Raw genomic sequence first — 23,071 nt, 5'->3', positions numbered from 1 at the left:
CCTTTGTCGGACTGAAGGACCAATTAGATCTAAAATGTTTCTATTTAAGGAAAAAACAATCCACATCATCAATGCTCTTTCCATCACAGCCTGCTGTTAGTTCAAGCAAAAATAAAGGAGCTGATTCTGCAACATACCACACAAAGTTCCAAGAGTATGACACCGAGAGACCACACGTCGACCTTAGGACCCGAAGGTGATGACCTGTCGTTCTGATTGTGATCAGTGGACTTGACCAGGCCCTGAGCAATGACCTCAGGTGCCAAATATGAAGGGTACCTAAACACAACCCATAAATACACATTAACCAACAGCAAGTCTGAAGGCATTAAAAGGGTTTCTTTTGAGTAGATTCAAACAGCTGCTTTTTTTTTAAAGTTTAGCGGCTCATTAAGTTATTTCTAATGATCTACAAGCTATCCAATTTCTCTGCATCTTTAATACAGATACTTACTCTGAGGTAATCATTTCTAAGTAGATCGGCTTTCCTTTAGTCTGCCTTGACCAGATGTTCAATGATAGCCTTAAACCATATATTCTGCAGTGATAAAAACACAGAGGAGCTGGCACAGATTCAGGCACTCATTTAGGCTCTGCAGACAGGTGCAATCAAGTTTTACAACAGTTTGCTTGTGGATATATACTAGTTGCCTGCCTTGGCCCACCAGCTGCTGCTAACATATTCTTCGAAGCTTTTCTCATTGTATTTAAAATGAGGTATGCCTTCATTCAGCACTTTTCACAGCCTCAAGACATCACAAAGCAGTTCACAGGTAGTTAGGTTGTAAAGGACCACATATCTTTCTGTTTTATATTGTAAACTGAAATGCTGGTTGCTCTGTAATGTTGCTGAAACATCAGAAAAGTTTTGCAACTTGCCGTGCAAGGCAATGTTGCTTTGAGACAGAGTCTTTGATCTGAAGTAAAACTGCCTGACAACAGCCCTCCAACTGGGTGAGCTACCGTTTGTTACAGTGCAGTTCATTGCTGGGCAGCCAGACACCACCACGACCAGTAGTGTCAATACTTAGGAGGCTGAGGGTGACCTTATGGGGGTTTATGAAATCATGAGGGGCATAGATAGGGTGAATAATCCAGGTCTTTTCCCCAGCATTCAGGAGTCCAAAACTAGAGGCTTAGGTTTAAAGTGAGGGGGGAGAGATTTAAAAGGAACCTGAAGAGTAACTGTTTCACAGAAGGTGTTGTGCATATGGAATGAGCTGTCAGGGGAAGTGGAGGAGGTGAATACAATTATAACATTTAAAAGACATTTGGGCAAGTACATGGATAGCAAAGGTTTAGAGGGATATAGGCCAAAAGCAGGAAAATGGGATTAGTTCAGTTGAGAAACCCTGGTCGGCATGGACATGTTGGGCTGAAGAGCCTGTTTCTGTGCTGTCTGACTCTGTCTCTCCCTCTCCATCCCAGCTTGAGTGATAAACAGAGAAACCAGGCAAGTTAAAAGTAAATCGTTCTAAAAGGAAACAACCTACATCTACCTGATCAAGTATCAATGCGAACAACCATCATGGTTATATAGACAATAGTGTTTTATACTGTGAAATCAAAAGGAATTGAGAGAGGTAATTTAGCCCACCACTGAGATGTTGATTTTTGATGTCCAGAACTCTATGCCCTGTCTACATTTTTTTCCATGCTAACATTGCGTCAAACCATCTGTTTTATTTTGAGATTTTACGCGTGCGTGTGCGTGTGTATATTTGGGTGTTTTGAAGGGATAAAGTTACAGTCACATAGTGGTAGATTATGAAGCCTTTTTTTACTCTGCCATGTGTTAAAGTTAAATTGTTACAATAAATATAGTTATTTTCTATTAATGAAGAAACCTGGTGCAATTTATTTGAGTGGTGATAAACAGTCAGGCAAATTGGTGATTTATTTGGAACTTGTATATTTGGTGACGGCTTGGGGAACAATGAGACATGATTATACGTGCACTTTTCCCAGTTAAGTTCTAGTAAAGGTTCCTCATAGCGCAGTCATTGTCATAATATAGGCAGCAAATTTGTACACTGTAAGCTCCCACAAATCAGATGAGAGCCCAGACTGGCAAAAGCGCGAGTAAAAGTGCGCCTTTATGTTTGCTTGCTGCTGCTGTTGGGACTCTCAGAGCAGATGATCAGAGCAGAGATCCAAACACAGGTGAGGAGAGGGAGCAATGAAATCACCAGCTGGGGTCACTCCCCTGAAGTGGAACATGCTGGCTGTGTTATGGTGAGTTTTCTTTTCAACAATATTTACAGACGTCTTGAACGTTGAAAAGGATTTGAATTGTTGTTAAGTTTGTGGTCAGTGTGGGGTGAGGATGGGATGAAGGAGAATGGGTCCTGCCAGATATAGGGTGCACTGTCAGGGCAGAGGTTAGCAGTATCAGGCCAGTAACACAGTATGAGCAATGTCAGGGTTGGTGGTGGGAGTGGGAAGAGAAATAGGTGTTCTATTCTCAAGTTTACATTTGGAAAAGACATTTCCTGTTCAGTACAGTTCCTGTTGTTCATCATTTTCAATGAAGGTACTGGTTCCATGATTAACAACTGGAGAATCCAACAGCAGATATCCTCAGCAGGTTCCCTGATGCTCAGGTCACTGTTGGACTCATCCTTGGAGGAGTTGAGCCAGTATATCTTGGCTCACTGGGTTCAAACTTTCTCGGTAGTTACCAAGCATATGGGCATTTGCCAAGTCGCCACTGGAAGATTTGGTCTGACCAGTTTAGAAGGATTCTGGATTAGTGGTGCTGGAAGAGCACAGCAGTTCAGGTAGCATCCGAGGTGCAGCGAAATCGACATTTCGGGCAAAAGGCCTTCATCAGGAATAAAGGCAGTGAGCCTGAAGTGTGGAGAGATAAGCTAGAGGAGGGTGGGGATGGGGAGAAAGTAGCATAGAGTACAATGGGTGAGTGGGGGAGGAGAGGGTGGAGTGGATAGGTGGAAAAGGAGATAGGCAGGTAGGACAAGTCATGAGCTGGAAGTTTGGAACTAGGGTGAGGTGGGGGAAGGGAAAATGAGGAAACTGTTGAAGTCCACATTGATGCCCTGGAGTTGAAGTGTGACGAGGCAGAAGATGAGGCGTTCTTCCTCCAGGCGTCTGGTGGTGAGGGAGCGGCGGTGAAGGAGGCCCAGGACCTCCATGTGCTCGGCAGAGTGGGAGGGGGAGTTGAAATGCTGGGCCACAGGGCGGTGTGTTTGATTGGTGCGGGTGTCCTGGAAATGTTCCCTAAAGCGCTCTGCTAGGAGGCGTCCACGCTCCCCAATGTAGAGGAGACTGCATCGGGAGCAACGGATACAACAAATGATATTAGTGGATGTGCAGGTCAAACTTTGAAGGATGTGGAAGGCTCCTTTAGGGCCTTGGATGGAGGTGAGGGAGGAGGTGTGGGCGCAGGTTTTACAGTTCCTGCGGTGGCAGGGGAAAGTGCCAGGATGGGAGGGTGGGGGGGGGGGGGGGGGGGGGGGGGGGGGGTGGACCTAACCAGGTAGTCAGGGAGGGAAACGGTCTTTGTGGAAGGCGGAAAGGGTTGGGGAGGGAAATATATCCCTGGTGGTGGGGTCTTTTTGGAGGTGGCGGAAGTGTCGGTGGATGATTTGGTTTATGCGAAGGTTGGTAGGGTTGAAGGTGAGCACCAGGGGCGTTCTGTCCTTGCTACGGTTGGAGGGGTGGGGTCTGAGGGTGGAAGTGCGGGATGCAGACGAGTTGCGCTGGAGGGCATCTTTAACCACGTGGGAAGGGAAATTGTGGTCTCTAAAGAAGGAGGCCATCTGGTGTGTTCTGTAGTGGAACTGGTCCTCCTGGGAGCAGATATGGCGGAGGTGGAGGAATTGGGAATATGGGATGGCATTTTTGCAAGAGGTAGGGTGGGAAGAGGTGTAATCCAGGTAGCTGTGGGAGTCGGTGGGTTTGTAAAAAAATGTCAGTGTCAAGTCGGTCATCATTATTGGAGATGGAGAGGTCCAGGAAGGGGAGAGAGGTGTCAGAGATGGTCCAGGTAAATTTAAGGTCAGGGTGGAATGTGTTGGTAAAGTTGATGAATTGCTCAACCTCCTCGCAGGAGCACGAGGTTGCACCAATGCAGTCATCAATGTAGCGGAGGAAGAGGTGGGGAGTGGACAGGCCAGTTTAGAAGGATCTCTGTTGGGAGAAAGTGAGGATTGCAGATGCTGGAGATCAGAGTCAAAAAGTATGGTGCTGGAAAAGCCGGTCAAGCAGCATTGAGGAGCAGGAGAGATGATGTTTAAACATAAGTTCTTAATCAGGAATGAGGGGGTGGCCCAAGGGGACTGAGAGATAAATGGGTGTGAGAGGGATGGATGCTGGTGGGTAGGTAGTTGGGAATGCAATAGGTCGATGAAGGTGAGGAGTGATAGTGATAGGTCGGAGTGGAGGGTGGAGCAGATAGGTGGGAATGGACAAGTGGGACAGTTCAAGAGGGCGGGGCCAAGTTGGAAGGTTGGATCTGGGATAAAGTGGGGAAAGGAGAAATGAGGTGTTGGGTGGCTAGAGTTTAGTGGTGGAGAAGGCCCAGTACTTGCATGTCGTTGGTGGAGTGGGACGTGGAGTTAAAGTGTTGACCACAGGCCGTTGGAGTTGTTCAGTGTGTGTGTCCTAGAGATGTATTCTGAAACATCCCACAATTTGGCATCATGTCTCCCCAACGTAGAGGAGAACACATCAAGGGCAATGGACACAGTAGATGACATTTGTGGAGATCCACGTCTGACAGACCTGTACTTCCACACATGTCATCTATTGTGTCCTGGACCTCTAGCCACCCAATGCCTGAAGGAAGAACATCTCATCTTCTGCCTTGGGACCCTTCAACCATACAGGATCAATGGGGGTCAATTTCATCAGTTTCCTCATTTCCCCTCCCCCCACCTAATCCCAGATCCGACCTTCCAACTTGGCACCGCACTCTTAAACAGTCCTATCTGTTTATCTTCCTTCCCATCTATCCATTCCAACCTATCACCATCACCCCCCAATCTTCATCTACCTATCGCATTCCCAGCTCCAGCTCCCCCTACCCCCCTATTTATATCTCAGCCCCCTTAGGCTGTCCCTGTTTCCTGATGAAGAGCTCATGCTCAAAACATTGACTCTCCTGCTCCTCGGATGCTGCCTGACTGGCTGTGCTTTTCCAGCAGCACATGTTTCGACAGGGATCTCTATTGGTCATGATGCTGGGGAGAATTCACTTGCACTTCCTTGAAATAGCATTCTGAGATCTTTTCCTTCTATGGGAGAAGGGAGGTGGAGTCGTGGTTAGACGTCTTGGACATTGCAGCCCACCCTGAGTATTGCACTGGATCGTCAGCCTGGGTTCAATTCAGCAAAGGGATTCTTGACTCCACAACCTCTAGAATCGAAGTGCCTTAATTCTTCCCATTTTCAAAAAGCAAAGAAATAAAAATTCATACCAACTGCCCCACAAACTCATAACAGCAGTCACGTTCAAATCCTTCTGATCTCTAGTTGGATTCTTACCCAATAGGGAAGTCAACATCAGCATTGTGACCAGTCATGTGATACAGTCCAAACTTCGCCAACTTAACGTGACCCTGTTATCATTTAAAAAAAAGGACAAATATGTTAAAATGAAGTGGCTTTGCCAGGAATATAAGTCAGAGCATCTCTGAATTCAGAAGAAACCAAAGCACTCACTCTTCCCACTTGTCTTATAAGCTGCCTATTGTTGGATATGACTCAGGATCAATCAGGTCATCCTATTTATGACATGGAATTATTCAACACTATTGACTGACATTGCTTTCTGCATTATATCATACACTAATGTTTATCCCGTGCAGTGTAGAACAGCAGAGAAACACACCTCTAAGTCTGTCTTTCACTCTCATAGGGAATCAAAGCTGCTTATTCAGTCTTTCAACCTGTTATGGACCAGACCACAGCCCCTCAAAATATAGCAAGAAGGTAGCCTAGACTCTAACTTTTTCTTAAGTAAACGCGAGGTGCTGTGTTCCAGATGCAATTCGATTGGTCAACCTACTCGACTTTAAGCAAAACATAATTTATTCAAATATTATAGTTAAAATACAACAAAAGAAAGAGGAACTTGGGAAATAACTTAACTCTATTGGAAAATTTAACAGAATAATTAGATTATTTTACTATTAAACAGTAACTGTTCCAATATAGTAACATTGCATATACACACCTGTGACAAAAAGGCCAATTCAGAAAACAAAGTCTCACATACAGTTCTCCAATCCAGGAGTAGAGAACACCAAAAGACAATTCTGAGACAAATGTCAGAGACAGAGTATGGAACAGCTGGGAGAGATTCACTGCGTTCAAACCCTGTTGAGACCCCAGCAACAATGGCTGAAAGTTAACTAAAATCCTTGACCACACCCACTCAGGCTGCTTCTATTGTTCCAACCTTTTAAAGACACTCCAAGGCCTCTCAAGTTGCTTATCTTCTCATAAAATGCTTGATACCTGTCCCCAGATCTCTCTCTAAAATAAACCAGGGCAAAACACACCTCTTTAAGCCTCAGTATTGTCATGGACCTTCACTGGGCTCAGTACAGAATCTGCCAGGAACACCAGGAGTAAGATTCACACAAAAACAAATGAACGCCATCAAATGAAGATGCCAGTCAATGGCACAGTGTGCATCATTTGCTACAATCCAACTGAAGAACACCATTATCTTTAAAATGTGGAACGGAGTAGCTACTCATCCAAACCTTGCATACCGACCTCCATAACCATCATTGGCTGCTTCACATCTCATCGTTCAGTCTCACACCATTCTGGGCCCTGATCTGTGGCTCCCCAGCAACTAAGAACCTACTACCAACTGTCAGGGTACTGTAGGACCTGTTATCCAGCCGTGCATAGTTCCAGAAACTACTCGAGTTTAGGCTACTCCAAGATCAGCTGAGCAGTTACAGATAGTCCCAGGATCTTGCTTATTAGCCTGGGGCTATGACAAACCTTTGGGCAGTCCTGGAAGCCAATCCTTAGTCTATGATCCACCAGAACCTGCAGTCCAGCCTTGAGACATAGACAATTGTGCAATGTTATTTTCATTACAGTATTGCGTCAGGTATATATTATTTTTTACTCATTTACAGGATGAGGGTATCGCTGGCTGGGTCAGCATTTATTATCCATCTCTAATTGCCCAGAGGGCAGTTAAGGGTCAACCACATTGCTGTGGGTCTGGAGTCGGGTGTAGGCGAGACCAGGTACAGATGCCAGTTTCCTTCCTCAACAGGCATTAGTGAACCACATCGGTTTTTCTGACAATCAACAATGGAGTCATGGTCATCAATATTCCAGGGATTTTTTAAAAATCGAATTCACAATCCACCATCTGCCATGATGGCATTCGAATATTATCCGGGTCTCTGGATTAACAGTGCATCAATAATTCCACATTCGAATATTATCTGTGTCTCTGGATTAACAGTGCATTAATAATTCCACATTCGAATATTATCCGGGTCTCTGGATTAACAGTGCATCAATAATTCCACATTCGAATATTATCTGTGTCTCTGGATTAACAGTGCATCAATAATTCCACATTCGAATATTATCTGTGTCTCTGGATTAACAGTGCATCAATAATTTCACATTCGAATATTATCCGGGTCTCTGGATTAACAGTGCATCAATAATTCCACATTCGAATATTATCTGTGTCTCTGGATTAACAGTGCATCAATAATTCCACATTCGAATATTATCTGGGTCTCTGGATTAACAGTGCATCAATAATTCCACATTCGAATGTTATCTGTGTCTCTGGATTAACAGTGCATCAATAATTTCACATTCGAATATTATCCGGGTCTCTGGATTAACAGTGCATCAATAATTCCACATTCGAATATTATCTGTGTCTCTGGATTAACAGTGCATCAATAATTCCACATTCGAATATTATCTGGGTCTCTGGATTAACAGTGCATCAATAATTCCACATTCGAATGTTATCTGTGTCTCTGGATTAACAGTGCATCAATAATTCCACATTCGAATATTATCTGGGTCTCTGGATTAACAGTGCATCAATAATTCCACATTCGAATATTATCTGTGTCTCTGGATTAACAGTGCATCAATAATTCCACATTCGAATATTATCTGGGTCTCTGGATTAACAGTGCATCAATAATTCCACATTCGAATATTATCTGGGTCTCTGGATTAACAGTGCATCAATAATTCCACATTCGAATATTGTCTGGGTCTCTGGATTAACAGTGCATCAATAATTCCACATTCGAATATTATCTGGGTCTCTGGATTAACAGTGCATCAATAATTCCACATTCGAATATTATCTGGGTCTCTGGATTAACAGTGCATCAATAATTCCACATTCGAATATTATCCGGGTCTCTGGATTAACAGTGCATCAATAATTCCACATTCGAATGTTATCCGGGTCTCTGGATTAACAGTGCATCAATAATTCCACATTCGAATGTTATCTGTGTCTCTGGATTAACAGTGCATCAATAATTCCACATTCGAATATTATCTGTGTCTCTGGATTAACAGTGCATCAATAATTCCACATTCGAATATTATCCGGGTCTCTGGATTAACAGTGCATCAATAATTCCACATTCGAATATTATCCGGGTCTCTGGATTAACAGTGCATCAATAATTCCACATTCGAATATTATCTGTGTCTCTGGATTAACAGTGCATCAATAATTCCACATTCGAATATTATCTGGGTCTCTGGATTAACAGTGCATCAATAATTCCACATTCGAATATTGTCTGGGTCTCTGGATTAACAGTGCATCAATAATTCCACATTCGAATATTATCTGGGTCTCTGGATTAACAGTGCATCAATAATTCCACATTCGAATATTGTCTGGGTCTCTGGATTAACAGTGCATCAATAATTCCACATTCGAATATTATCTGGGTCTCTGGATTAACAGTGCATCAATAATTCCACATTCGAATATTATCTGGGTCTCTGGATTAACAGTGCATCAATAATTCCACATTCGAATATTATCTGGGTCTCTGGATTAACAGTGCATCAATAATTCCACATTCGAATGTTATCCGGGTCTCTGGATTAACAGTGCATCAATAATTCCACATTCGAATATTATCTGGGTCTCTGGATTAACAGTGCATCAATAATTCCACAAGGCCATTTCCTCCCCAAACATACATCCATAAACGTGGCTTGTCACTATTACTAAGCATTTAAAATATTTTCTTTAAATGAACGGCTGATGTTGAATATGTGACAAATTTCGAATTCATACATTTTATATTAAGTGAGAAAAGTAAATTCCCTTACCTCACAATTCAGAAGAATATTGTGTGGTGCCAGTGCTTGATGAACCATGCTGTGTTTGTTCATGTATTCCAGCCCTTCTAACACCTCAAACGCAATTTGGAGCACCCTTCCAGGACTGAAAGATATTTAGGGAAAAAAAAAGTTAAAAGTAGTTTTCAGAAATATATTAGTTCCCCAGTTTAAGTTAAATTTATAAATTTACCATTGGATAATGCCCACCCCTAATTGTAGCTCACTACCCCTTCTCAAGGGCAATGAGAATGGGCAGTAAGTGCTGGCATAGTCAGTGATACCGACGTCTCATGAGTGAATTAAAAACAAATGGAGGAGTGGCAACTATCTCTGCCAGCAGGACTATAGCAGAGATGATGCTTTATTCCAGAGTCTGCAAGGGAGGAACACTTAAGGTTCTGCAATATAACAGGACAAGTATTTAGATTGCTTTACCACGGATGCTGAATTTATCATTTATCAAGATAATTAATTTGAAGTCTCTCTCACTTCCCATTGTCTCTTAAATTACTTTAAGATGATGTAATTATCTTTCTGTCAGCTACTTCAACTACAATGTTACATTAGAAGTTACTGGCAATGATAGGCCGTTATGTTTAATGGGTGGAATGAACTAAACTGTGTCTACTTATGGATACATCTAGAACAATGGGGCATAAATATAAAGTTGTCACCAACAGTTTAAGGTCAATTTATTTACTCCGAGAGTTGAGAGAGTTTATCCCATAGTGGATACTGATACACCCATGGCAATGAAGTGAACAAAGAGAGGGATGGTCAGGATGGGAACAGACAATATTAATGGATAGAGGCAAAAACAGAAATTGCTGGAAAAACTCAGCAGGTCTGGCCGCATCTGCGGAGAAAAAACACTGAGTTAATATTTTGGGTCCAGTGACCCTTGTTCAGAACTGATGAATGGAGGACTGTTAGGGAATAAAGTCAAAGAATGTGGTGCTGGAAAAGCACCTGATGAAGGGCTTATGCCCGAAACATCGATTCTCTTGGTCCTCGGATACTGCCTGACCGACTGCGCTTTTCCAGCACCACACTCTTTGACTCTGATCTCCAGCATCTGCAGTCCTTACTTTCCCTTGTTTGGGTATGAACACTAAACACCAAGATCTTGGGCCGAGTGGTCTGTTTCTGCACTATTGGCTCTACAGAAATTGCTAAACTAACCAAAAAATGGTGAAAGCTTTGCACGCCAGCCTGGTAAATGATATTATATGTAACGTGCACGCCCTCTGTATTTCCACACACAGGAATTGTATACTGTCGACATGTTTTTGTTTGTGTGGCTAGGTCAATGCAGTGGATTGGAGCAGGATTTTCTTTTTACTTTTGATTTGATTCCAGACATGACAGAGTAAAGCTTTGCCCCCTATCTGGTTCTGCATGCCTTCCTTGTTAATCTCAGTTCCATTTCTGGTGTGACCAACCACATAAAGCTTCCTAAAATTTGAGAAAGTGTGAGTGTTAGAGTGTTCCAAAGTGACCACAGATCGGAGTGATGAACTAAATGTTAATGTCACACTGATACAAGGGTTTGCTTGAGCTATGAAGCCTGTATAGGGAGCGCTAACATGGTTCAGGGTCCTCAATCTGACACTGGTGTAGGAGGTATTAACGCTTGACCATTGCCCAAGCTGGAATATTTCTCAAATTCTTGAGCACCATGGAAAAAAGACACATATCCCCAACACAAAACTATTTGCCTCAGGAAACATTACATGATTGGGGAAAATACAAAGCAGATTTCCCCAATCCAATCCTTTGGTTCTAGATGTAATAATATACCAGCCATGACATCAGGAAAAAAAAACCTCACTGCATATAAAACTTAAAGTCAGGATAAGGATCAGTCCTGTTTCTCATACAGAGTGTCAAGCACTCAACCACCCCACTTTGACACTGAGAAATTACAAGCCACATTATAAAACCTGTTGTAGAGTTATACAGCATGGAAACAGACCTTTTGGTCCAACCAGCCCATGCCAACCGTGTTCCCAAATTAAACCAGTCCCACCTGCCTGCTCCTGGCCCATATCCCCCCAGGCCTTCCCTCTTCATGAACTTGTCCAAATGTATTTTAAACATTGTAACTGCACTGGCATCCCGCACCTCCTCCGGCAGCTCATTCCACACATGAACCTCTCGGTGTGTAAAAAGGTTGCCCCTTGTATCGTTTTTAAATCATTCTCCTCTCTCCTGAAAAATACTCCCCCTACCTTTGAACTCTCCCATCCTAGAGAAAAGACCCTTGTTAGTCGTCACCTTATCTAAGCCTTTCACGATTTTATAAAATTCAGGAAGGTCACCCCTCAACATCCTATGCTTCAATTAAAAAATGACCTTGCTTTTCCAGTCTTCTTTTTAATAAACATATTTATTAGTAAAGAAAAATGTTTTTAACTTTCCAAAAATATAAAGTTATTGAAAGTTTAACAAATACCAGTATAATATAAAAAGCGCAAATTACAATACAACTACTGTCTACTAACTATTAGCCTACCCTATAATACAAAACAAACCCAAAAACTGTGCAAAACAACACCAATAAATAAATGACTAATAAAAAACAAAAGAGCACACAAGAACACAAAAAAAACAATGCTTTACAAAGCTCCCAAACGAAAAAAACAGGAGCGTTGTGTGTATATATATATGTGTGTGTATATATTATAGACACACAAACACACCTGTATTAACTCCCTCCAGGGCCCAGGGCTCAGCAAACCTAACCATCCTGGTTAAACGCACGCCCTAGTTAAGATAACAGACAGAACTGTGACCAAATAACTCAAAAAGGCCTTCCATGTCTTATAAAAAAGGTCTGCTGTTGGTGCACCATGTTTGTGAAAAAATCCAAGGGAATGTGCTCCATAATTAATTCCCACCATCCCAACAAACTTGGCGGGTTCTCAGGTACCCAATTCATCAGAGTATTCTTCCATGCACAGTATGCAAGAATATTAAATAGTTTCTCCCCATGCCCGTCTAAAGATGGTAAATTCAGTAGACCTGAGAGGAGAGACATTGGTGAAAATGTGTTGCTGGTTAAAGCACAGCAGGTCAGGCAGCATCCAAGGAATAGGAAATTCGACGTTTCGGGCATAAGCCCTTCATCAGGAATGAGGAGAGGGTGCCAGGCAGGCTAAGATAAAAGGTAGGGAGGAGGGACTTGGGGGAGGGGCGATGGAGATGTGATAGGTGGAAGGAGGTCAAGGTGAGGGTGACAGGCCAGAGTGGGGTGGGGGCGGAGAGGTTAGGAAGAAGATCGCAGGTTAGGAGGGCGGTGCTGAGTTGAGGGAACCGACCGAGGCAAGGTGGGGGAGGGGAAATGAGGAAACTGGAGAAATCTGAGTTCATCCCTTGTGGTTGGAGGGTTCCCAGGCGGAAGATGAGGCGTTCTTCCTCCAACCGTCGTGTTGTTATGTTTTGCCGGTGGAGGAGTCCAAGGACCTGCATGTCCTCGGTGGAGTGAGAGGGAGAGTTAAAGTTGAGCCACGGGGTGGTTGGGTTGGTTGGTCCGGGCGGCCCAGAGGTGTTCTCTGAAGCGTTCCACAAGTAAGCGGCCCGTCTCCCCAATGTAGAGGAGGCCACATCGGGTGCAGCGGATGCAATAGATGATGTGTGTGGAGGTACAGGTGAACTTGTGGTGGATATGGAAGGATCCCTTGGGGCCTTGGAGGGAAGTGAGGGAGGAGGTGTGGGCGCAAGTTTTACATTTCCTGCGGTTGCAGGGGAAGGTGCCAGGAGTGGAGGTTGGGTTGGTGGGGGGTGTGGACCTGACGAGGGAGTCACGAAGGGAGTGGTCTTTGCGGAACGCTGATAGGGGAGGGGAGGAAAATATATCCCTGGTGGTGGGGTCCGTTTGGAGGTGGCGGAAATGACGGCGGATGATACGCTGTATACGGAGGTTGGTGGGGTGGTAGGTGAGAACCAGTGGGGTTCTGTCTTGGTGGCGGTTGGAGGAGCGGGGCTCAAGGGCGGAGGAGCGGGAAGTGGAGGAGATGCAGTGGAGGGCATCATCGATCACGTTTGGGGGGAATCTGCGGTCCTTGAAGAAGGAGGCCATCTGGGCTGTGCGGTGTTGGAACTGGTCCTCCTGGGAGCAGATGTGGCGGAGACGAAGGAATTGGGAATATGGGATGGAGTTTTTACAGGGGGCAGGGTGGGAGGAGGTGTAGTCCAGATAGCTGTGGGAGTCAGTCGGTTAATAGTAGATGTCTGTGTTGAGTCGGTCGCCCGAGATAGAAATGGAAAGGTCTAGGAAGGGGAGGGAGGAGTCTGAGACAGTCCAGGTGAATTTGAGGTCGGGATGGAAGGTGTTAGCAAAGTTGATGAACTGTTCAACCTCCTCGTGGGAGCACGAGGCAGCGCCGATACAGTCATCGATGTAGCGGAGGAAAAGGTGGGTGGTGGTGCCAGTGTAGTTGCGGAAGATGGACTGTTCCACATATCCTACGAAGAGACAGGCATAGCTGGGGCCCATGCGGGTGCCCATGGCAACTCCTTTAGTTTGGAGGAAGTGGGAGGATTGAAAAGAGAAGTTATTCAGGGTGAGGACCAGCTCAGTCAGTCGAAGGAGGGTGTCAGTGGAAGGGTACTGGTTGGTGCGGTGGGAAAGGAAGAAGCGGAGGGCTTTGAGTCCTTCGTGATGGGGGATGGAGGTGTACAGGGACTGGATGTCCATAGTGAAAATAAGGCGTTGGGGACCGGGGAAGCGAAAATCCTGGAGGATGTGGAGGGCGTGGGTGGTGTCCCGAACGTAGGTGGGGAGTTCTTGGACTAAAGGGGACAGAACCGTGTCAAGGTATTGGGAGATGAGTTCGGTGGGGCAGGAGCAGGCTGAGACAATGGGTCGGCCGGGGCATTCAGGTTTGTGGATTTTGGGCAGGAGGTAGAAACGGGCGGTGCGGGGTTGTGGGACTATGAGGTTGGAGGCGGTGGATGGGAGATCCCCTGAGGTGATGAGGTTATGGATGGTCTGTGAGATGATGGTTTGGTGGTGGGAGGTGGGGTCGTGGTCGAGGGGGCGATAAGAGGAGGCGTCCGCGAGCTGGCGTTTGGCCTCAGCGGTATAAAGGTCGGTGCGCCAAACTACCACCGCGCCTCCCTTGTCTGCGGGTTTGATGGTGAGGTTGGGATTGGAGCGGAGGGAGTGGAGGGCTGCACGTTCTGAGGGTGAGAGGTTGGAGTGGGTAAGAGGGGTGGACAGGTTGAGTTGGTTAATGTCGCGGCGGCAGTTGGCTATAAATAGATCGAGGGCGGGTAAGAGGCCAGCACGGGGTGTCCAGGTGGATGGGGTGCGTTGGAGGCGGGAGAAGGGGTCGTCAGAGGGTGGGTGGGAGTCTTGGTTGTGAAAGTAGGCACGGAGGCGAAGGCGGCGGAAGAATTGTTCAATATCTCGCCGCGTGTCTTCATCTACAGGAGACACATTGGGTCTACTTTGACTTCAGTCCTCAATACCCTCCCTATCTCTCCTGCCACAGCGCTCCAATAAACACGGAGCCTGTGGCATGTCCAGAAGCAATGGGTAAGAGTACCTACACTTACTTTACATTTGGGGCACATTGGAGATGCTCCCTTTTTAAATTTTACCAGACGGTCTGGTGCCGAATGAACACTGTGCAGAACTTTTACCTGCATGGTGCATGTCCTATTACAGACTGAGATCTTTCGCACATTCTCCCATGTGTCCTCCCATGTTTCAGAAGAGATCTCCACTCCCAGCTCTTGCTCCCAGACCTCATATTACCAGTTAATATCCTGCCAGGCCCTGACACCCAGCAGGCGATAGAGGGAACTAACGGAAAAGATCTCTGCTGGGCAGCCCGTATTTGCGGCTCAGTTGCTTGAAAGACGTCATACTCTCTCCCTTAGAGAAGTCTCCCAAACTGACAACTCCCCCCGCTGTCCACGAGTTCATCATCCTTGGTTGGAACCCTGGCATACCAACTATGGGAGTGAGTGTCGAGTGGTGAGTGGATAAGCGACCCTCACTCTGACACATTGCCCTCCCTGCCTTGACCGTACTAATAACCATCAGGTTCCGGTAGTGGTTCATAACTGTCCTCATCTTATCCATGAACGACACGTTAATACGAGGACACTTTTCCCAGAGGGGCCTTGACATCCAGCCATATTAAGCCTGGATCATTACCTACCCAATCTCACACAAAGGATAGACAAATGACCTCCTTGATGTCCCAGGTGCACCATTTAACAAGATATTTAGCCATATCCCTTTTCAGACACCCTTGAACCCCCGGGAGGGAGAACCCTGCTTACAATGTGTCGAGCATAAGTAAATGAAGACTCAAGAATTGCAGAATTGTGTATACAAAAACTACTATCATAACTACAAACAACTATTGCTACCAAAAAACTACAAAGACCAACTATAAAATCTTGAACAGGAGACTCTCCCCTCTGCCCATAGGGGCACTCACCCTACACATCCCCTCTTGCATAACGCCTTCAGGCCCAGACTTAGGTTAAAAAAAGTAAATAAACAAGGAGATGATCTTTAAGTCAACAAAAGAAGACAAAGTCAGGATAAGCACTCCACCCACTCCCAGCTCCATGTCACCCCTACCTAAAACTAAAAGAGAAAAAGAACTAAAAAAGGGAAAACAACAGGCACCCACAAAATTTCCCATGATAAAATCCAGTTATAAAAATAGAATAGGAACAACATGTTCTAAGATTTTTTTTAATTATTAGGGAAAGAGAAAATAAAGGGGAAAGGGAAAACTCAGGGAAAAAAGGAAAAGAGGAGGATCATTAACCATATTCTTCAGACCAAATGGTCTATTTTGAAGTGTATACAAAGTTCTTGGCTTTACCCGCTGAGTCAAACATATAAGCTGAATCCTTGTGGCAGATACGAAGCACTGCGGGGTATCTCACGGAGCACTGGATGCCCAGGTTCCTCAGCCTCTTTTTAACTTCATCCAAGGAATCCTCTTTTGAATTACACCTGCTGAGAAATCCTGGAAACACCTGATTTTTGACCCCTTGTGCAGCAGTGCCTATGGATATTTCCCCAGTAATCCAGAAGCTTCTTTGCTTGTTCCTGTATGTGAGGAAGTGCACTAGGATTGGGTGGGAACACTGTACCGGCCCGGACCTGTGCATTGCCACCCAATAGGCCCTTTCAACGTGCAGCCGGCTGGACTCGATCTGAAGGCCCACGAACTGCAGCAGCAGTTCAAGGAGCTGACCGGCTGCCCCAGCTTCCTCACCCTCTGAGAGCCTGACAATCTGCAGATTTGTCCACCGACTTCGATTTTCGAGGGCGTTGACCTGATCTCGCAAGGCCCATGCTTCCTGTTCCAGTACCTGGATCCTTCCGGATGAGGACCCGCTTCAGAGGCCATGGTTCGAGCCTTCACCTCTTCCATCTGCTTCCAGAGGCCCTGGAGGTCCCGTTCATGTTTCTGCAGTATGGACGCAATGGGTTAGACCTGGGCACGGATCTCCTCGATCGCAGCCTCAACCTCCATGGTAAGTCTCGCCATCACTGCCGCCAATTCCAGTGAGTCGGTCAAGTCCCCCGGGGGTTCAAGGAGAGGCTGCTGCAGCCTCTGGTGTGCCCGTTGCTGCAGGGGAGTGTCCTCCTTGCTGTGGTTTGCTTGTTCCCTTTCCTTTTGGCATCTCTCCCATTCCAAATTGTCAACAAATATGTGTTGTTCAAGTTTTTAAATTAACAATTCCACCATATAAGTTGGCCAGGGATGGTAAAAAACATCTATTTGCCTTGGGTGTTAGGCAGAGCCATCTACAGCAGTTCTACTGAATTGCTGCCATCTTGCCGAGTCCCTTCAGACTATTTTTAAATCTCACACCCTCCATTCCCACTTACATCCTGGTAACTTGTTTCTGAACCCTCTCCAGTTTAATAACATCCTTCCTATAATGACCAGACCTGCACAGAAAAGACACGAGGGGCAAATGTTTTACACAGAGGGAGGTTCAGATGTGGAATGTTTAAAAGATACTTAGGTAAGTACGTGAATAGGAAAGGTTTGGAGACATATCAGCCAGGAGTAGGCAGGCGGGACTAGTTTAGCTTGGGATTATAGTCAGCTTGGATGAATTGGACTAAAGGGGCTGTTTCCCTCCTATATGACTCTATAACTTTATAACAGGCCTCACCAACGTCCTGAATAACCTCAACATGACATTTCAACTCCTGTACTCAAAGGTCTGAGCAATGAAGGCAAGCGTCAGATGGAGAAATATTATTTTAAACTTGGCAGCTCATTGCTGGTATTAAAGCCATGTCATTTCACTACACATGACTTTGCTGTTCTATCAGTTTCTCCACACCACCTAGAACATTTCACAACTGAAGGTAACAGGTATATATTTAGCTGCACACATTTCCTCGATGAAAAAAGTTTTCCGTATCCTTCCATGGAATGTCCATCACTTTGGAGTTTGGTCCAACACTTCTCTGGCTCCAAACTGCTTAATGCACCATTTTAATTCATGTCACTACTGCAGTTACATGATTTTACCAGCAGATGGAGTGTGAATACACAGTTGAACAGCTACATGGTTAATTGCCAAGCTCTAATAACAAATACAGGCAGCATCCAAGGAGCAGGAGAATTGACGTTTCGGGCATAAGCCCTTCTTCAGGTTCAGATTCCTGAAGAAGGGCTTATGCCTGAAACGTCGATTCTCCTGTTCCTTGGATGCTGCCTGATCTGCTGTGCTTTTCCAGCAACACATTTTCAGCTCTGATCTCCAGCATCTGCAGTCCTCACTTTCAACCTTTAATAACAAATAGCAAGAATGAAGCTTTGTAAAGAGTCAGAGACAAATTTCAGGTCTTTGCAATGCACCCTCTTTGCATAATGTGTGTCTAAGAGAAACTGAGACACATTTCAAAATCAGAGTGCTGGATAAACTCTGGCAGCACTTGTAGAGAGAAAAACAGAGTTAATGTTTCAAATGAATGAATAAATGAATCACTAGACTCAAAATATTAACTGTTTTTCTCTCCACAGACAATGTCAGACTTACCTAGCTGCTCCAGCGTTTTCTGATTTTATTTCAGAGTCCCAGTTCTTTGATTTTATTTCATTTGCCTCTTCCTTCAACCCATTATTACGATAACATTGTTCTGTAGATCGTATGCAACAGATAATGTGGTCACAAGACGACGTCACAATATCTGGGAGGATTAATTGTAAAAACTGACAAGGTTGAATCAGCTGTCCCCTTCATAAACTCTACCTCTAAGTTTAGAAAGTTGCTCCCTTCTCTAATAACCCTGAGGAATGTTTCCTTTGACCTTGTATAGGACTGGAAAAGACATAGTAGTCCATCAGTTTATAATTTTCTAATGAACCCGTTTAGAGATGCTATTACACACCTCAGGAGCAGGCAGGACTTGAACCTAGGTTTCTTGATTAAGAGGTAGGGACACTACCACAAGAGCCCAAAAACGCTAGCCAGTTAGTTGCATTAGGATCACCTTAAAATCAATCAGCGGGATCAATTTGATAGCAGGAGAAAGTGAGGACTGCAGGTGCTGGAGATCAGAGTTAAGACCGTAGTGCTGGAAAAGCACAGAAGATCAGGCAGCATCCGAGATGCAGGAAAATCGACATTTTGGGTATAAGCCCTTCATCAGGAATAAAGTACCATGGGTCCAGGGAGGCTGAGAGATAAATGGGAGGGGCAGGTAGCTATGAATGTGATAGGTAGATGAAGGTGGGGAGGAAAGGTAAAAAGGTCAGAGAGGAGGGTGAAGTGGGTAGGTGGGAAGGAAGATGGACCGGTCAAGAGGGCGGTGCTGAGTCGGAGGCTTGGGACTGGGAAAAGGTGGGGGAGGGGAAATGAGAAAACTGGCGAAATCCACATTGATCCCGTGTGGTTGCAAGGACCAAAGGCAGAAGATGAGGCATTCTTCCTCCAGGTTTTGGGTGGTTAGGGTTTGGTGATGGAAGTGGCCCAGGACCTGCATGTCCTGGTGGAGTGGGAAGGGGTGTTAAAGTGTTTGACCACATGGCGGTGGGGTTGATGAGTGCAGGTGTCACAGAGATGCCCTCTGGGAGGATCCACAAGTTACCGTTGTCTCCCCAATGTACAGGAGACCACATCAGGTGCAACGGATACTGTAGATGATGTGTGTGGAGGTACAGGTAAATTTTTGTCGGATGTGCAAGGATTCTTTGGGGTCTTGGACAGAGGTGAGGGGGGAGGTTTGGGCACAGGTTTTGCACTTCTTGTGGTAGCAGGGGAAGATGCAGGAATGGGGTGTTGGCATGGATCTGACAAGGGAGTGGCGGAGGGAATGATCTCTCCGAAATGCAGATCGCGGTGGGGAGGGAAGTATACCCCTAGTGGTGGGGTCTTTTTGTTATTTGAACTATTCTTTACTGAAGTCACTGAGTCCACTCCTGACACAGATATCCACAGCCTTCCAAGCAGAAGTTCCACATTGATCATCTGTGACTGCAGTCATCTGCATGGTGTCCGGCTTTTCCAGAAGTGGTAAAAATACATGTCGCTTGCAAACCCAGGATTTACAGTGGAATGCCTTTCATCGAGTGTCATCGACAACGTGAACTAAAATGACATGAATTCTCAAACCAGTCCCAGGGGTCAAGGTACCATAGTTCATCAAGGGCAGAGAGTTATTGAGAAACATGCTGTCCGGAACAGTTTTTAACCAGAGATCATACGTTAGTAGAAGTAATTCAAATCTTTTCATGGCTAGACATTTTCTTGGTGGTTGGGGCTGGCACACACACAGGCGATCATGTGCACCTGCTGGATGGTACAGTGGGCAGAATGTAACCTGCCCAAAGCCAGTACTTGCAGCTGGTACATACCAGCGGACGTTGTATGTTGGTTCAGCAGTGTCGAGTGCTGAGCCAGCGCCACAAACAGTACTGGCAATGTTCTTGCATCATCTCTGCTGTTGGCAAAGGAATAATGCTGCATCATGTTTTCCTGCCCCTGTTGGTGGGAAGCTTTGCTACGTTTGCGTTACAGCACAGATGTAGGGTCTTTGAATGGATGCACTAAACATGTAAAATTAACCCCACTGGCAGTTTCTCTTGCAAGTCTCTCGCATGCCAACCAGAGGGCTTCTTTTTATTCCCCACTGATGCTACAGACTTGAGTAGCTTCCCATTTCAGTTGTAGTGGAGTTGGTCAGATCCATACTCTAACCCCAATTCCAATGGAGCAAGCTCTTGGGATGCGATGGGTACCATCTTTGCCTTGGAGCCAGGAACTCTGGATTCAAGTCACACTTCAGGATGTGATACCCAATGTGTTCATAACGCACCAAACAGATTGAATATTTGCCTGTAAATCACTGCAATGCACACCGATGGCAGATATTAAAGCAGGTGAGAAGCCCCCCGGTCAGGTCAGCTGCAGAGGAGAAAGGATTGGAAAGTCTCCCACCAGTATCCTTAGTTCCAGACTTCAGCGTGCATCTCAGAAGATGGGGTGGGACGGGGCAGTTGATTGGAGGGCCAGTGGGAATCAGATCGCTGCCAGCACAGGATTCTATCCTGTCCCACCAGAGAGTAATCCAGGATCTGCCTCCTTGCCTGACACATGATAGAAGGAAGTCACGGCGGTGTGGATCCAATCCGCCTTCCAAATAGAACTCGGATGATTGCTCTTCTCCCACACCCTGAACGCCAAATGCAGCCAAAATAAACATTTCTCAATCTGGACCATCCGGAAGTAATAGGCTTCACACAAACCCAGAATAACTGACTACACAAACACACTGGGAACAACCACTTTCACTCACCATCTGAACATAAATATATATAGTTTTAAAAGTTATGAGATGCAGGTGTTGCTGGCTGGCCCGGATTTATTGCCCACACCTAGTTGCCCTTGAGAAGGAAACAGTGAGCTGTTAAGGGAAAAATGTGTTGACAAATTTGATCTAATATTTTGAGGAGATAGCTTGGGGTGTTGAGGAGGGTAATGCATTTGATGTGGTCTATAAGGACTTTAATGAAGGATCTCCCAGTCTCATACTAATACTTCTGTTCAGCTGGCCTGCTGTAATCTATTGCTTTTTGGTGAATACTATTTTTCTCAGTTCACGTTTCTTCACAAGTCCCTTAAACAAGATGCTAACATAGTTCATTATTATTTCTGAACATCGGTTCCTTAAATTCATATATTCAAAGCCTTGTAGTCCTCCTCCTCTAACACCTCAACAATCTTCTGCTTCCAGAGTATTCTTCCAAGCAAGATGTGACTTCTCCAAAGGCCTGACTGATGGAAATGCATGCAACAGCGCCTCTGCTGTTAATGACGTCTTCCCTTCGACTGAAGCAGTTTGTGTCTGAATACATCTGCTTGGAGACTGTAAGGACTGCAGATGTTGGAAGTCAGTCAGTAGATGTGAAGCTGGAAAAGCACAGCGAGTCAGACAGCATCCGAGGTGCAGGCAAGTACGAAATGTTGACTTGTCTTCTCCTCAGATGCTGTCTGAGCTGCTGCGTTTTCCCAGCTTCACATCTACTGAATATCTTTGCTTCTGGGCAACTCCACCCCTCTCTCCCTCCTGCCTCCATGTTGTAAACCTCAAGTCAGCAAATACTTTGGCAATTATTACTCTGCTGGGAATTTACTTGTCATTTAGCTAAAACCACATTTTTGGAGATGCTGTCTTTAGCTCACTGTTCAAAATTAATTTGCAACTTGTTGGAAGAGTCAGATCATCACAGAACCGAGAGCCCAAATCCATCCTTCCCCCACTTTAGAACAAAAATTTTCAAATAATAACACATTGTGAAAACTGCTGGATTCACTGGTTTAAATTGTGTCTCCTGGCTCAGATTCTGGGCTACTTATTTACAATATTTCAATTTGATTGATTCGGCACATCTGCAGATATTGGCCTTGTTCCCCAGGATGCCCTGAAGATCTTAAGACCACCCTAGCGCAAAAGCTCCAGAAAATTTAATGGGGCTGATTGGACCAGACTTTTAACAGATGCACAATGTGTATTAATTGATTCACATGAAGGATACATTGAATACAAACTTACTCAATAAAAGCGGTTCTCAGATTTTTCTGAAGGGTCACCTATCAATAATAATTTGATCAATTATGCTGCTGGGTGCTACGGGAGAAAGTTTCTTTGTAAGAGGGTCTGTTTCCGTACTGTACATCTCTATGACCTAAACAATATATAGTGTTTTAAAATGTTACCTGGTTGGCTTTCCATGCTTTAATAGATCTTCCAGACTTCTCTCATAATGCTCTGTAACCACCACCAGCCTTTCTGTACAAGAAGAAAGAACAGGACCCCAAGATGTTGAACATAGTTGTGGAAATTGTTACCAAGTTGTTTAACATTTACTTTTAAAAGATTTAACGAAGCTAAGCCCCAGATAATTAAACCGTGATACCTTTTTATTCACTAACAAGAAAGGAAGAAAAACAAAATGCCAGAATATCTGGAGTTGGCAACATCCATTCTTAATGGGTGTCTGACATATTAAAGACCCATCAGGTTTATACTGATTGTACAGATCGTTTTAGGAAATCCAATGACCTCATGTTACAAACTTTGAAACTTGTACGGTCCTGTGCGCAGTATCGTCCATGTAGGAGAGCACTAAAGGTGAGAAATGTGCATACAAAAACATCACAAACTAACAATATCAGAATTCTCCCACTCAGCTCAGCTTCCTCACTGTTCCACCTCACCTCC

General features: G+C 44.9%; 1 protein-coding gene across 3 annotated transcripts in view; it reads right to left on the bottom strand.

The window, feature by feature from the left end:
- tbck (TBC1 domain containing kinase) overlaps positions 1–23,071 on the bottom strand; it is a 201,835-nt gene that overhangs the window by 153,334 nt on the left and 25,430 nt on the right. For all 3 annotated transcript variants that reach the window (XM_060851292.1, XM_060851294.1, XM_060851293.1), the window contains 4 exons: positions 22,567–22,639; positions 9,334–9,448; positions 5,506–5,579; positions 138–279 (listed from right to left, as the gene is read on the bottom strand). In XM_060851292.1, the coding sequence (XP_060707275.1) occupies positions 138–279; positions 5,506–5,579; positions 9,334–9,448; positions 22,567–22,639 (404 nt within the window). The remainder of the gene's footprint in view (positions 1–137; positions 280–5,505; positions 5,580–9,333; positions 9,449–22,566; positions 22,640–23,071) is intronic.

This window comes from Hemiscyllium ocellatum, chromosome 36 (assembly GCF_020745735.1).
Source record: "Hemiscyllium ocellatum isolate sHemOce1 chromosome 36, sHemOce1.pat.X.cur, whole genome shotgun sequence".
NCBI classification, from domain to species: domain Eukaryota; kingdom Metazoa; phylum Chordata; class Chondrichthyes; order Orectolobiformes; family Hemiscylliidae; genus Hemiscyllium; species Hemiscyllium ocellatum.
This window is presented reverse-complemented; position numbering and strand designations above follow the sequence as displayed.